At 32.6% G+C, this 17644-nt stretch overlaps 1 protein-coding gene across 2 annotated transcripts; it reads right to left on the reverse strand.

Moving 5' to 3' along the window:
* Positions 1–6: 6 nt before the first annotated feature.
* Positions 7–15288, reverse strand: LOC132717745 (uncharacterized). Of its 2 annotated transcripts, none has more exons than XM_060701306.1 (6): positions 14771–15288; positions 6527–6671; positions 5162–5388; positions 4632–4744; positions 2323–4199; positions 7–521 (listed from the first exon to the last, which is right to left on the reverse strand). In XM_060701306.1, the coding sequence occupies exons 2-6, from the start codon at positions 6669–6671 to the stop codon at positions 364–366; spliced, it is 2520 nt and encodes an 839-aa protein (XP_060557289.1). In that variant the 5' UTR covers positions 14771–15288; the 3' UTR covers positions 7–363. The 2 variants fall into 2 exon arrangements, with proteins under 2 accessions (XP_060557289.1, XP_060557288.1); XM_060701305.1 differs by lacking the exon at positions 14771–15288 and adding an exon at positions 13001–13376.
* Positions 15289–17644: the final 2356 nt, after the last annotated feature.

Raw genomic sequence — 17644 nt, forward strand, 5'->3', positions numbered from 1 at the left:
AGGAGACAGGGGTCGGGTTCATGACCCCCCAAATCCCGATTGGATATTAGTTATCACTATTCATATATCACGAATCTTTTCACATGTTCTAATCAATGTTAACACAACTTGTAAGAAAAATAACGCAGCAATTCTATTTTTATTTAAATAACGACAAAATATCAAAAGCAGGAACACCAATAAAAATATTGCTCAATATAACAGACAAAATCTTTACCATTATTATTTTGATTAGTAATTTTCTTTCTTTTTTCCACCAATTTGAAATTCAAAGTATCAGGATATTGAAATTTCGGTGAGTTCATAATAACAAAATCAATATTTTAAATAAGTTTATACGCCAGCAGGACGATCTGAAAGAGCCTATCCCATGAAGTTGAAGTAAATAGGTTCGAGCATATATATGCCGTTGACACAAATAGCAACAAGGCGACTTGGAGATCTACACTGTTTCCGGGTTTTATGCTGGCAAGGTGAACACGGTACAGACAGGAAACAACTAGGATTTAACCGGCACTGATCTGAAAATATAGAATATAAAATACATGTACACAGTCAGCCATCACGTTATTCTAGTACTTTGATTGATACAATACAAATGAAATGATTAAATTAAAATGAAATGGCTAACAGCTGAAATAATAACGATATAAATAATGCACTTTGGATGATGATAGTGATGATGATGAAGATGATAATGATGATGATGATGACGACAAAAATGATAATGGTGAGATGATAATGATGATAATAATGATGATGATTATCATCATCATCATCATGGTAGTGTGGAAAAATATAATAATAATAATAATAATAATAATAATAATAATAATTATGACGATGATTATGACGATGATGATGACGATGATGAAATTATTCTTTTGATTACATTTGAACTTTCAGATATGAATATGTTCTAGTCTATGGGATATATTTGGCACGCCACTTGCAATAATTATCTAAAAAAGTTTTAGCAATCAGCTCACTAATAAATAAAATATTAATTTATCATTTAAAAAGAAATTATTCCAATGAAAAAAAAAACTTTGCTTCATTAGCTCAATCTCAAAGATAACAGCACAAACAAATTATCTCATCACATATTTCAGTGTATTTCAATTAAAACAACAAAGAAGGGAATGGTGACTCATAAACTGTACATATATAGTCAATGAAAGAGATTGTTTTAAAAAAGCCTTAATTTGTTTAGGAAATTACAAGTCACAAAAGTCAGATCTTACTATTATTAAGTTGTAAACTGTGTGAGACAGCGTTAAACAATTACATTTAACATATTAATATATGCAACAAATGTTACATAGCAACCCTAATTAATATCAATTACTTATTTACAACCAGGGGGTTACATAGAATGCATATGTCAATTGAAGTGGGTGGAGTAGATGTCAGGAAAAGCTCTAAAGGCTAATTTATTGTACATGCACAATATCATTTCCCCACAGCTGGTGATGCAATACTCAGCATAAATTGTAATTTATGTTACATCCTTTCCAAACAGGGCTGTTTAATATCATTTAATTGTATAGATATAATTGCTCAAATGAAATGAAATAAAACGAATTTGCATACGATATTTAGATACGTTACCGCAGTAAAACATTTTCATATGAATAAAAACAACTTTGCATTAAAATCAACATCAAAACTGTCGGATGTTTACAAATCCTGGTAAATTGTATGTTGTTGCTGTTTTTTTTTAATTTCAAAAACCAGTTTTTCTAATTTTACATGCTACGTCAAGCTATTTCACGCTTGTTGAAACGAACATTTTCATTGGATAACCGTGACGTTTACTAGTATAAAGTTTTCATATGAATTATTGCACGGTCTTGCGCATTAATTCTGAAATAAATTTATAATGTCAGTAAACTGATTACAGTTATTATATTCGCTTGGTAATATATGTAATATTGTTGACTAAGTTATTATTAACAGTGTCATAAACGTTTGTTGCTTAGGGTCTTACAATGCCAGACGTCAGCTATGCATGCACCATTGTGAAACCGGTTAACAATCTTTATATTTACATGTAGTGATAATCTCAACATGATTTTGGACATACTATTATAAGGAAATCGCATACATTGGATGTTCACTTGTTGCTCTGCGATGTTTGAAATATTTAATCTCAGAAAACCATACAGTATTATAAATTCGTTATAAAGAATTTTGACAAGTTATATAACAGTGTATAAACGTTTGTAGTCTATACAACCCAGGTTACTTGCAATGGACCATGTAACCGGTCAACAATCTTTATAATACATGTATATAATCTCAACATGATTTTGGACATACCTCTTATAGGAAATCTGCCATTGGATGTTCCTTGTTGTCTCTGGAATTCAAGATGGATGTCTCTTTGAGTAAAAAGTCTTTTCTCAGGCAAATGCACTCTTTTTGGATATATCGCACGTGTTTTGCCATATAATTTATGAAATTGTGTTTGTTTCTGAGTTCCTGGTGGTTTTCTAGTAGCAGACGACAAATCTATAACCATAACACTAGGTACAGGTATATGTTTCGTGGAAGGTCTAGGTGTAGTTGGCGCGAGTTTTGGCCTTTTCGGCCTAGCTTTTATTATTGTAATCCTTCTAGGTGATTTACTAATTATTCTTTCTCTAATTTTCTTCGCACCTGCGCGTAATGTAGGGTTTATTTTCCGAACAACTGGCATTGGCTTTTTAACAACGTCTTTAACGGAACTACTTTCACGTAACACAGGTTCAGATTTTAAAGTTTGTTTGGGACTATTTTTTCTCCCACGAGCATTCTCTCTTTGGAAAGCTTCATCCCACGGCCAGACGCCAGAATAGTCGCAATAAAAAGTTATAAAATAGGGGTTCTGTGCTTCGCTTGGTAAATCATCTGGGTGCTCAGCACTCCACACGCCGTTCACAGCCTCAGCATAATTATCACCATACATTTTAGGCTTATCAGGAGTAATTCGTATAACACCGGCACATGGTGAAGATTTTGGCGGGTTAACAGACCTATCAAGACAGAATGGTCTACAAGTTCTCCCGCAATAATCAAAAGCATACACAATCACATCTGTGAAGTTTGAATCTGGACTTTTAACACCAAGATAAGTAACAGATGAAGACAGGGCATGCCTCTGATCAAGAATGGTAAAGTCTTTATATTTACCATAATAATTTAAACCATATGATTCAACATATATTTTACGAGCCACGGAGCTCGTGCGTCTACAGTTAGGATATGCTGCAAGTCTTTCACTAATTGTTTTATTAATGGAAATTGTCGAGAACACATCAGATGTTGTTACAGGTCTATTGTTGTATACAGGATATGCTTTATAATTTGTGAATTCAGGTGGTCGTTGTAGCACGATTTTCACAGGGATATATGACCACTTCCTCATATCACAGTACTGATTTATTGCAAAAGTATTTTGTACAGCTCGTGTGAGTTGTGCTTCAACACATATTTCGTTATCACGAGCTTTGTTTCCATTAATTTCTTCACGTGACAAACTGACACAAATTGGATGTGATTTCGAAGTATCACATCTGAGATATTTAGATATACAAGTTGGATGAGAACGTGTACATACCGGTGATGGATCATATTTAACCATGTTTGCTAATACATTACTCAGAGCATCAACATTTCTTAAATCACCAAATCCAATTATAGATTCCGGCGCATGCGCGTCGCCTCCCCAATTTTCCATAGGATAATCCATTTCCGGATCAATCCCTAACATTTTTTGTCTCGTTCGAAACTCCTCCCAAAGATAGTCAATGAAAGAATGATGCAAGAAGAACACGGGGTCCTCGGCGCTCGTACTGAGGTCATCCATATTACCCCCCATCCACACGTGCACCGTGTTATGCTGCAGCTCTAGATTGTGACTCTGTGGAGCCGTTGGGCTTACAATGTCTCTCGTATGATTCTGAGACAATATTCCATGTATACCTTCATTAGTCATTAGCGTCCCGGATGAGCCTATATTCCGCGTAAGTATTGAACCAGAACTGTATACCTTAAAATCAGCATACGGGCCAATAGTAACAAAACCATCTCCGTTGCCAAAGAATTTGTCCGACCAAACCACTGACATTGTTGGATCGTCCATTTCATTGTCTAGATTGGACGCCCAGTATGGAATAGATACCGAAGGGTCTTTCATTCTAAGAGCTGTCTCAAAACTGGAACAAAAATTAAGACTTCAATACTTTTGAAGTGGAAGATTTTATTTTTCAAAAATTGAAATAGGCACAAAGATAAGTGTTTAAAGCTAAATTGTATATTTTTGATCACACCAAAGTAAAGGGAGGCAGATGGTATATTATTATGCCATGCAGAAAAAGTAATTACAGTGTACTGGTTTTTTTTATCAATTGATTGGTTTGACATATAACAAACTCAGAAGCTCCCTTGACCGGAATATCAGCTTTTCGGATACTTACAAATACTGTACATGCATATATTGTATTGTTATACTTTTTTGGAAAACATAAAAGTTCAAATGCCCTCGTCTGTTGTTTTGCAAAATAGATTGTTGAAATGTACAGAGATATTCAAAATTGTTTTAAAAATGAATTAAAATCAAACTAAAACCGGTAGATTTATGTTCTTACATTAGAAGGAAAACACGATGCCAGCCTGGAAATCCTGCTCCAAAATGCGCCATTGGTATGACCTCCCCGGCATGCAGTTCGGCTATCGCTGTGTAAACATTAGGCTTCAGTGTCTGTAATACAATTATAGTTACGCCATTAAAATGCATAAGAATCTTTTTCTTTATTTTGCGTTGTAACTAAAATTGATACATTGAATAAAAATACTTTAACCACGAAGAGAATTTTGAAGAAATAAATAAAATAGAATGAATAAACCGTTAGGTCATGCCTCTAGTGTTTTTAGAGATTCGGGACATCATGTTAGATGTCAATATTCTGTCATTGCTTTCAGAAATCCTTTGCGAAATATTTTGCCATACTTTTTGATAGCCAATGAATGTTCGGATTATATAATAACTGTCTACATCCATGTCTGCATCCATTTTAAAGAATGTGAAATAGAATTACACCGTGAAATATTTAGATGGTCATTTTGATTTTGACTTAAAAAAAAGAAAAGAAAAGAAAAATCACAATTTGTCTTTTACCGTATCTTCTTTTAAAGCAAGTATAGCTTTATGAAATCTATCTCTTTCAGCATCCGACATCATACGGTATTCTTTCCTAATTCGCGGGAACTGTGTGTCAATTGAATCGACCGCGATTTGCAGCAGACGATCCAAATAATCACGTGTTTCCCTCGTGACATTGTGGCCAATTTGGTCTGCCATTTGCCACATGACTCTTTGCATGCATTCCCAGAAAATCTGTTCCCCTAGAAATAATGGAAGCAGGTTTTAGATAATTTGTCAGTAATTCAGAATGTGCAAAACTTTGCCAAAAATATAATTGTTAGAGATATAAAAATGTAATTGTTATAATTGTCAAAAATGTAATTGTTAGAGATGTCAAAAAGAGATGTCCAAAATGTAATCGTTATAGTTGTCTTAGAGTTGGCAAAATGTAATTATTGGATTAATTAATTCCTTGATGATTAAGATGATGTTACATCAACGTTCAGAATTACAAAATGTATTCAAAATATGTTACGGATTCAATATTCAAATACAAACTCTTTTGATATTTACAAATGTTTAAATAAAGTGAACTTGGTGTACTTTGTGCATATGGAGTTTCATGATCATTTGCATACACAGTGGATGCAATAATGCTTTCATTAGTATAAGCATGCACTTTTGTAATGGCGTCAAGTTTTTTTCAGGCATGTACTTTCGAAATATTTCATTTTTTTAAAGAATTTAAAAAAAAAACAAACACATACACACACACAAAAACTCCGAGCGACAACAACACTAAGAAAATGATGCAGACGACAAAAGTACATTGCATGTGAATCACGGAAGTAGGTTATAGTAATAAAATATGAAATTTACATTCTTACGTGTCTTATTTGTTAATTGAAAGATATAAAACAAAAATGAAAAAAGTAAGAAATACTGATAATATATAACGAGTCATATATTGTAAAGAAAATAAATCATGTTGAAGCTGGTGCTAGGGGGCGTGAACGGCGCGCCTATTTATATCACATCTGTCAACGAACGTGCTTAAATTCTCATTTTGCCTTTATATTTTAAGACACGTAATATTCTTATATCGTTGAGAATATAACGAACTGACGATTTCATGGGCTTTATTTCATACTACAGTTTAATGAACATTAAATATTATTATTATTATTATTATTTCATCATCATCATCATCATCATCATCATCATATAGAAAACAATGACCTATTGGTTAAGGTTTCTGTCGGTGATAACGTGCATGCGGGTTTCTTGTACGCAATGCCCATATTTCCTACCATAATACCAGTACTAACTGAATGGAAATAGAATGATCTTGTTTCATAATACAGCTTGTTTAAATGAAACTAAAAATCTAGTACGAACCTGTTACATCTGACACATTATGTTGAAGTTTCGCTCCATTGAAGTAACCTTGCAAGCCTCTAGGCATATCAACCTTCTGTATCATGGTAGACGCTTGCAGAACAATACTAAGTAATATCACCAGGCATGTTTGATATTTTCGCATCTAAAAATATAAATATTATTGTAATATTATACATGCATTCAAACATCAAATAACGCAATTTATTTCTACTCGGGGTTTAGGATTTTTGATCTTCTTTTGTTTTATTTTGTTTCTATTTTGTTTCACCTTATTTATGGAATATTTATATTTCCATTCTTCTTGCGCCAAAAGCCAATTTTTATTTAACAAAAATTTCCTATTTTAGATTCAAATAACATATATAGACATAATGTATTTATTTGTGTGTATAAATTTTCAGTAGCACGATTTTCTGTAATTTAGATATTGAATTATCATTCAGCCGGTGCTAGGGAGCGTAGGCACTATAGTATTAGTTGATATCGATTAACAGGCTCACTCATACCGGATCAGAGCCATGGGCCTGCAACATTTTCATTTTTTTGACAGTGTTAGACATTCCTCAAAATTTCCAAAGTTCGTTGTTTTCTAGGGTTTCTGGTTTTTGTTATGAGTGTAACATGACATAATCAAATACAATTGTTCTTAAGATATAGTTTTTTCCGTCAAAAGTTTGACTACTTATCTTGGTAAAACAATTGAGACGGTGCTGGGATATGTCTCGTTCAAAGGCTGTTATGCTTTGCGTCATTTAACGATAACTAATCAAAACCAGTATAAACATTTTTTTAAAATTGCTCTGAAATATATTGTATGTCATCATTTCAATTTGTTGTATTTTTGCTGGACTTAAAGTTATCTCTGTTTGATAATTTTCAAAATAGCAACTACACTTAGAAATTGAACTTGCCATTTAATAATAGATGACGGAAAAACATATAAAACAATGTTGATATGAAAGTTTGGCTGTGTTAATGCATCTAATTATTTCATGTAACAGGCGTCATATAATATCAAAGAATATTTTAGATGTTTACATCGTTCAATATTTATTATTTTTGTCTTTGTTATTGAACGTATTGTTTTTAATTCATCGTGAAAAAATAAAGCTTTTTCAAATGCATGTCACGTTTTCTTTTGATACCCGCTTTTAAAATCTGCACACATAATTTATCTAGATATCATCTTTGTTTCTCACAATCGCAATACATTGTATTTCGGTCATTTCCTCAAACGGATAAGGGTTAATGATTATTGGTAATCGATTAGGTGTTCCGAATAATGGACAATAATGAAGGCAAAGGTCAGCAAAAAGCAGCCTTAAAAAAACGCAGCGTCTTAATACTAAGAACTATAATACTATTATATCTACTAATGTATGTTTAATAAAGCATTTATAATTGATATATTTATTCAGCTGTGGTAAGGACCAATATTTAAGATAATAATTCATTTCATATTTCATCATAAAACTGTCTTGTCAAAACAGATTCATCAGTAAAAAAAGTACGTTGACAATGATTGTAATTTATTACTTGATCGTTAAATTAGCAGACGTGAACGTTCGAACACTAATCACGTTCTGATCGTACATGTAAATAACTCAGATATGAGCCGCGTCACGACAAAACCAACGTAATGCGTTTGCGACCAGCATGGATCCAGACCAGCATGCGCATCTGCGCAGTCTGATCAGGATCCATGCTGTTCGCTTTCAAACTCTATTACAAGTAGCGAAACTGATAGCGAACAGCATGGATCCGATGCGCAGGCTGGTCTGGATCCATGCTGGTCGCAAACCCATTATGTTGGTTTTGTCGTGACGCGGCTCATATAAGTATCACCTGCTACGTTGACTATCTGCATACATCAATCAAAGATGTATTTTAATCACTATTTCACCATATTTTGAGTGATTTATAACTTTTCTAACACTCAACTTTTCTTCAGTTGTTTTAAAACAATACTATACGAGGGGTGATCCAAAAATTCGTGGACAATGTGTGTATCTCCATAACGTGACTTCCTACCGAGGTGAACTCTTTGGATATTATTAATCAATGCTTTTTTAATAAATTGACCAAATTTTAAAACACCAATTGCATTTTTATCTATATATGACAACATAAAAACATTAAGTATCAAAATCGCGGCGCAGCTTACTTTTTCTCTGTGATGTAAACGTTTTCATCTCATTTAAACACATGTAAAAGTCCTCAGTCATTTACCGTATTCGCCTGATCTTCCCCGTGTGACCTCGCCTTGTTTCCCAGGTTAAAGAAAGAGTTGAGAGGGAAACGTTTTGACAATATGGACGAGTTGAGAGGAGCCACCCAATGCATACTGTCATCATTCAGCCAGGAATGGTATGCGACTGGGTCCGCCGCCATGAAAAACGTGTGCGGGTTAAAGGAGAATACTTTGAAAAGTTATAAGGGAAAACGGTAACATAGATTACTTCCTATGATAGCATAACGTCGTTTGTGACGTCGTGAGCTGCGCCGCGTTTTGTCGTGTCTATGTACATAGACTGGTGCAGAATCGTTAATTCTTGTACAATCTTTACAATATTTTGAGAATTTGTCGATATATGCTCACTTAATAAGATACTAGAATTTTATGTGATTTGCTTTATTACTTTTTGTTTTATGCAGCGTGTCCACGAATTTTTGGATCACCCCTCGTAGATAAGAAATTGTCATAGTCAACAAAGTATCTTAAGTCTTACTAACGAATTCCATGTATTATTCGTGTAGCGCTCTCTGCATTTTGCACTACAATAAAATGCTTTTCTTTTCCAACAACAGCATATATATTTTGTTTTATAGTAAAATGTTAATTTTGAAACGTTCCCTTTGTCCTGTACAAATGTTAACTTTGTCCTTAAAAAATGTTCATTTTATCGAATTCAGGAATGCTTACATAATTATAATTTAATTTTGCTCTGAAGAAGGATGTTTATCTTGTCAAACCGTTCAATTCATTTTTGATCTACTGTAGAGTTTATTTGCAATCTATTGTATAATTTATTTTTGTCCTAAAGAAGTCTTACACATCTGTGGATGTTTCAAAATTCAAAATTGTACCAATTCATTTTAAATGTTGAATTCTGCTTAAGCCGGTGCTAGGGGGTGTGGACGGTAGTTTGCACTTGACAGTACCGTCAATGAACAGGCTCAATCAAAACGAGCCTGCAACATTTTCAATTTTGCCGTGTTGGGCTTTCTTTAGGGACTCTTATTTTCTCTATTTTATATTGTCCTAAAGTAGAACTTATTTTTTGTCCTATTGTAGAATGTAATTTTTTGCCCTATTGTACAATTTACTTTTGTCCTTTTGTAGGTCATGTTCTATAGTAGAATATTTTTCTCTTGTCCGATATTGAATTACAATGTGTATTTTGTCTTATTGTAGACTTTAATTTACAATTATAACACTTGTTATATGAAAGCAACTGGATCAAAGTATCATATTTTATCACTTAAACGAGTATTGTCCATATTAAAAAATGTTATTATAGTTTTGGTCTGAATTTGTCGCTGTTTATCCCTTCGTAAATTCATCCTTTGGACACGAAATTCTCTAAATTGCATTGCAACACAAAAACATAAACGTACATATCTATATAATAAAAAAGAGGGTGAGCGAAAAGACTGCAGCTTTAGTTGGAATTTGCACATTGTGATTTGATTTATTTAATTTGACATTTATTTGCTCAAAAACAATTTTGAAATAACTTAAAAGATTATTAGAATTAGTAAAAATAGCATATGCCCACCTATGTGATAAAATATAGGACGAGCGTTTACACTCACATCGCAGCACTGGTGCTGCTTGTGTGACAATATAAACTCCAAAATAGGGATTCTCTCTCGAGATGAAAGACAACAATTAATTTATTTGTTAATTTATTTGTTTTAATTACAGTTTGTGTAGTACTAGTTAAAGTGGATTTAAGATTTTATTTTCTGGAAATCTTTTGGTATTCATTGTTCTAATCTTTGTTTTCTTTTATGCTTTAATGGCATTGGTTACTAAGTAATTTAACCGTATTTGAAACAAGCCTCGGAGTTATTATGGTAATCCAAATACATGTGGTGTCTTTTTTCTCTTCATACCGTTTGTGTTTTAAGCATTTTTAGTATAGTTGCACAATTTGTTCCTAAAATTATATAATATTTCAAATAAAATTTCTTTCTGAAAAGCTGTTTTTTTATTAAATGCAAATTGTATTAGCAAATATGTTGAGTTACAGCCCGATATATATTTGTATAATTAAATTCACCTTTGTTAGTTATAGTTGCTGACCTGCACATTTACAAGTTTAATTTGAGATGGCTTTTGACTCCTAAAAGTTTCTTCATTGATATATTTGTTTGCTTCCACTGCAGATCAAATTGTACCATAATATGAGCCGCGTCACGACAAAACCAATATAATGGGTTTGCGACCAGCATGGATCCAGACCAGCCTGCGCATCCGCGCAGTCTGATCAGGATCCTTGCTCAGGATCCTTGCTGTTCGCTTACAAACCCTATTACAAGTAGAGAAACTGATAGCGAACAGCATGGATCCTGATCAGACTGCGCGGATGCGCAGGCTGGTCTGGATCCATGCTGGTCGCAGACCCGTTGGTTTTGTCATGACGCGGCTCATATGTTTTATGAAAGCCTTTAGGGAGCTTGGTGTTGATCAACAGCAAGCTAGCAACTGAATTCGAAAAACTTCAATCAATCAATCAATCAATCAATCGATCGATCAACCGATCGATCGATCGATCGATCAATCAATCAATCAATTAATCAATTAATTAATTAATTAATTAATTAATTAATTAATTAATTAATTAACTATTAAAAGGAAGCTAATTGATATAACCACACGTGTAATAACACACGGGACTAAATGTATTGAAATCTGTAATAAATCCAGCATTTAATTAAAACATATTATTTGCCAATAAAGCATCATTAAATATTGTAGTGAGAAGTTATTTTACTTAACATTATATATTATTTCGTATTCTGCAATAAATCTAGCCTCGATCTGACCTTACGGAAACCACATTCGTACAGTTTTAGACCATGCAATCATTAGGTCAGCGAACAAATTGTAGTTATTGTTGTTTTGTGTAAATAATGATAAAAGATAAAAAACAACAATAATAGCTTGATGAACTTTGTGACGTGTATTTTGTTGTTCATCATTATTCGCAATGTACGGTGCAACGTCTGGTTAATATCCAAAGTGAACCGAGACGTGACCTTATGACGTCACCAAACTATTTTGTGACATTACTCACGTTTCATTTGCAAGGTCATCTTCGATGACTTTACCTATCGCTTTAACAGTACAACTGCCCTGACATGTGAGAATGTATAAAATAGCATTTCTTTCCGACTATATATGATTATAAGCAAACTAAAATGCGAACAATGATGAATACTTAATTAAATAAACCCAACCACAGACACTTGGGGTGTGGAGCTCAAAACGTCTTTAAAATCCAAATGAAATACATATTTGTCAATCCCAGCACATGTACTGATCATATATATATATATAAACTTATTATAAGCCGTTTTGAACAAATTTCATATTACAACTAGGCATCATTTTTTCACATTCCCTATTCATCTTTTTTTTCGAATAACACCAATGTCATAATTATTTTTCAATTACATGTGCCATTTCATTTTTTTTCACATTACACCATTTCATCATTTTTCTGCATCACACCATTTTATTATTTTTCTGCATCACACCATGTCATCATTTTTTATCGCATTGCACCATGTCATTTTTTTCACATTGCACCATGTCATTATTTTTTCACAATACACAATGTTATCATTTGTTTACATTACACAATGTTATCATTTTTTTTTCAAACGACACAATTTCATCATTTTTTGCACTACACCATGTCATCACTATTTTCATATAACACAATTTACGTCATGTCATCATTTTTTCGTATTACACCATATGTATTTTCCAGCCACTCATTAAATCACCACCTTATTGTCAAATTGGCACCCTTTTTTTTATCTCACTGCTTCTTCGGGTGCCATTGATTTTGATTTCAATGTTGTAGATTAAATGTTGCATAAGCCGGTTCTATGTGGCCCTTTGGATTTATTTTGCAATATTTTGTACGATATACATGTACTTGCATAAAGTTACAATTTCTTTTTTTCTCTTTCAGATAGAATTGTATGGCAGCAATTAGATATTAGTTAAGAGTGTAAGATAAAATAGAGGATATTTGTTTAGTCCAGTGTAAGATCGGAATATATTTCACCGAGTGAGCACCAAAAGGTATATTTCACGACAGTGAAATTATCAAAGTGGTAATTTCACTGTTTGAAACAGTGAAATTACCAGTTTTGAATCACTGATATATTTCTATAAACCACCGAAAAGCATGTAATAAATTTTTTTAAATAACCAAGAGCAACAAAAATTACCTTTTTAAAGAATACAGATACGAACTATTCCGACACATTGCAATTGAATTCCCATATCTTACCCTCAAATAATTGCATAGAGATAATGGCAATGTGACCGCTACAAATAAAACTATATTTTATAATTATAACTTGTAATAAATAGTCGAGATCCCATTATAACCATTATATTTCATATTGTTTCAAAACCGCATTTCTGATTTGCATTTATTTTGTTGCCCATTGTCTCCCGGTGGAACGTGACTTAAGCATAGCCATAAAATAATGATATGAATGTTTGTTTTATTACACATATTAACATATAGATTCTGAACTCATCATTTGCTCATTTATTAAGCAATTTCTCATCATTGACAAAAAATCTTTGTTTCATTAATTCTATTTCACACATGTTTATTTAATTCAGAAAATCGTCTCATTTTCACAATGATAAATGAACCATTGTAACTTGACAAGGGTTATACTGCCGTGAAATGACATTTATTTCTTTTGATGATGTTTTAATAAACAGACCATTTTTTAAAATAACTTTATTTCGTATTCAAGCAAGAGAACATTCAATGAATTACAAATTCAAATTAAATGATATCAGCGTTCAGTGAAACCATTGGACACTCGTTTTATCAATGAAAACGCTATGCACAGTTTTATTGCAGAAAATTGCCTACTCTGTGAAACTGGAAATATTTCTAAACTATTTGTGCTCATTTGATTGGTTCAAACGGATCTTATAAGTAAAATACAATTATTCATTATCTATGAATGGGATATTAAAAATTTAAATACCCTCAGGGTGACTAAAAGAGTTCAACAGGTTCAATATAGCCAAAATTTTATGTTCTTTTTTAATTTTGATTTACAGTATTTCTATTTTATTTTAAATACTTGGGTTTAAACCCATGAAATAAAGAAAAGGGATGTCCAAAGAACGTTTAAAGTAGAAAAAAAATAATTTCAGGCTCGGTTTGATTCAGTCTGTTCATGGAAGGTTCTGAAAAATGCAAGCTGCCGTTTACACCCCCTTGCACCGGCTAATGTTTAAAACAACAATTTTTTTTGGTATTAATATTGAATACAATTTAATCTCTGGAAATAAGTAGTTTAATTTAATTTAATTCGTTTTATTAATTATGTGATCGGAACTGAATAACGATGTTGACTTTTTTTAACTTTCTTTTCTTGTTTCGAAATGTAATGACAATGTCATATAATTATTTCGATATATTTTTAGAAATAGGGGATGCCTTTATGTATTTTGTGATATTGGAACTTATTCGATGATTTGAATCCAAATTGATATACATGTAGATTTTGTCAACTCGCTGACAATCTTACATTTCGTTCCACTAGGCCCTGTCACATGACACTGATTTAACGATTATTCAACGGACAGAGAAAGTGTTTAATAAATAGCCAAATACATATTTTCAATAAATTATCATTATAAATGAAATGTTGAACAATGATTACTTTGAATTTCTGCATATTTTTATCTTATAAAACCTCGCATAAAATAAAATAAAACTATAGGCGGTAATATATCAAAACAGTGCTGCCCTCTGTTGTGGCCGAGTGTAAGAAGAATTACAATTGTACGAGTATTGCTTTATTTTTCCAGTCTTACGAGATCATCTTTTTTCACTTCATAGTTTGTAGTAGTTTGTCCACAACATAGTCCGGTGTAGGTAGGCTTAACATTATGTTACATCTTTGAATTGCTGTAAAAGGGTGTAAAGTTTGTAAAAGTCTTGAGAATATGTTAAACGTTACCTTTTCCAGACCTTGTCAAGTGGGTGGTGCCTCAATCTTCAACCAAGCATCTGAATTAACCATGGTGATACGCGATGATTTCAACACTCCATTGTCGGCTACATTAACTTATTTATTCCAATGTATTTTTTGCGTAAAATCACAATATTTTCCAAACGATTTTCTTTTTACAAAATTTATATTAAGCCATATGGTATCTTTTAAAAGAAAATGTTCCGACATGAAATGCCCAGTTACTGTACCATGTGTGTCGGTTTCGGCGATGAAATTTATAACCTTAGTAACGAAGTATGCACAGACGGGACAAAATACCTGACTTCGTTATTTATTAATGAATATATAGTTAACGGGCTATAGGTGAACGGACAGCTGACGTTTATTATCATATAAAGATTGTATAAACATGAAACTGTCATGCAATATTGTTTTACATCATTCACCAAAAAAAAAAAGCCTTATAATTATCTTCATTAGAAACAAGAAACTTCCCTATACTTTAATGTCTTTATCTCGCCTCTATTCAAAATACAAACAAATGATATACAAATAAGATACCGGTAGGAATAACTTATAACATGATTATATTCATTGATATGCGTGATTGTACTACAATAATAAAATTATTTTCACAATATAATATTTCAAGTGACAAAAGGCATGTGTTCATTTTCAGTATTATTTATTTATTAAGTCATACACATTTCAAATATAAATTTGTTTTTACATTTTAATGATTCGACATGAATGTGTATACATGAAAAGAAAAACAGTACAATAAAACAAAAATAACTACATCAACAAGAATGACACAAGAACGCTTGAGGAATGCTGTAGTGATTTCTTTTTCAACTTTGCCGTTTTGGGCGTTCTTTATATTAGGGACTGTGTGTTTCAATCAGAGATGTTATATTTGCGATCCTTAATGCAGGCGTCACACTGTCCCGAAATCGACTTCAGATGGGCACACGAATATGAAATTTGAAATTTCGCGCGAAGATAGCCCCGAAATTGGTCGACTGCCCCTCAACAGCCGAAGCAAGTACGAATCCTACAGAAGGTCACGCGATCGCATCCGATCCACACACGATTCCTACCGAAGGTCACGCGACGGTGTCGACGTAGCCCAGTCGGCAGTTATTTGTATTACAGGTAGGGTAATAGACAGACACAACAAATGCAAATCTGAAATATCCAAGATATTTATTAAACAATATATAAACACAATATAACAATATAACACAACTATAATATGTAATGGTCAGATATGAAGTGCAATGGAGCATCACACAACATACCCGAACATAGCATATCAAGTTTACGGGTGACAGGTTAGTAACAATGACAGAGAAGAATAATAGAAATATAGAGAGAGATATAACGGTATAGGATCAGGGGTCAAATAAATTATTGTTTGATTTTATTAACCTGTCAATTCCATACTGATTACACGGTCAATGCACAGAATATATAAATATTCGATAAATGTTCGGTAAATTCCGTGAGATGTGCGCAGTAAGATGTGATTAAATTCATCTTGTTATTTTGAATTAGTTACACTGACCGTTATAGTGCAATAGGGTAAACCACGGGTATATTTTATCTGAATGTTTAACGTGTTGTAGGATCGGACAGAGTATGTCCAGTATTTTTTTTTATTCATGACTATTTTAAACATGTTTTTAAGTTATGGTTGTTCCGGTTTTAATATGTTTTGCACCTTTTATAAATACTATACATTTGTATATAACAATGTTTAAGAATTAATACTGAAAATTCATTCCGAATAAAATCAATAAATACAATATAAAATGTAACAATCCAGTGTTTCTTAGTTGGTTCATATCCGTGTAGACAAATTGCAAACGCTTGACCATTTTCATTAAGATATACTTAAAAATAAAGAAAGAATAAGTCTAAAAAGAATGTCAAAAAAGGGGATCGAACCTCGGACCCCTCATACTTAAGGTAATCACTTAACCGACTGTGATATTGCGGATGTTACAAGAACCTACATTAATCTAGCGATAGTTTTCCAAACGTAAGTGATACACTCCATATTAATTCTCGTAAAATAAACGAACAAACCCGAAGTGGGATCGAATATTTAAATGAGTGCTATAATGTATTCATAATTGACAGGTCAATAAAATCAGACTATAAATACAGTTAATATATTTTATATTGAAATGTATACAAAATATAAAGCAATGTATAAAACCTTCGCTAAACCGCGGCAAGTTTCAATGGCAGATAATATTGGGAGCTAAACTAGGTTTAAACTTTATTTTGGATCTTCATATTACTATCAAAAACAATTCTATTCACACGAAAATCTATGATAAAAGAGATGAATTTGATTTTGGTAAAGTAAATTATCCACATCTAGATGGCGACGTACCGCATGCAACCCCTTACGGGGTATATGTATCTCAGTTAATTAGAATCGCAATTTTTCATTACTAGCAAGCTACTCAAACAGGGCTACCGCTGTTATAAATTATGTAAATATTTTATAAAATTTTACAATCGTAACTTTGATTTAATCTGAAAATTCAATTGTGATTTAATAACACTTCTCCGACAAGGGATCAGCCAGTCTGATTTTTAATGGAATGTTATTTACAAACTTCGTATGATCTTGGGGTCATTGTTATTTTTTTTGGTGTCTTTACAAAATTATTAAACTTTTTATTAAAAGAGGTTATGACCCTACCGCATGCTTTGTGTTCAACACTTTTACAGTTGGGCGCAACGGTTTCCTCTTTTGAATACATCTGTCGGACCAAGTGGGAGACTCTATGATGGACATTTCTTAAAGTCCTTTGGGACTGAATTTCCTTAATGTTCGTCTTCTGTCTTGCTGCATTGGGCCCT

Source organism: Ruditapes philippinarum, unplaced genomic scaffold (assembly GCF_026571515.1).
Source record: "Ruditapes philippinarum isolate M1 unplaced genomic scaffold, ASM2657151v2 ctg2682_1_1_1_1, whole genome shotgun sequence".
Lineage (NCBI taxonomy): Eukaryota > Metazoa > Mollusca > Bivalvia > Venerida > Veneridae > Ruditapes > Ruditapes philippinarum.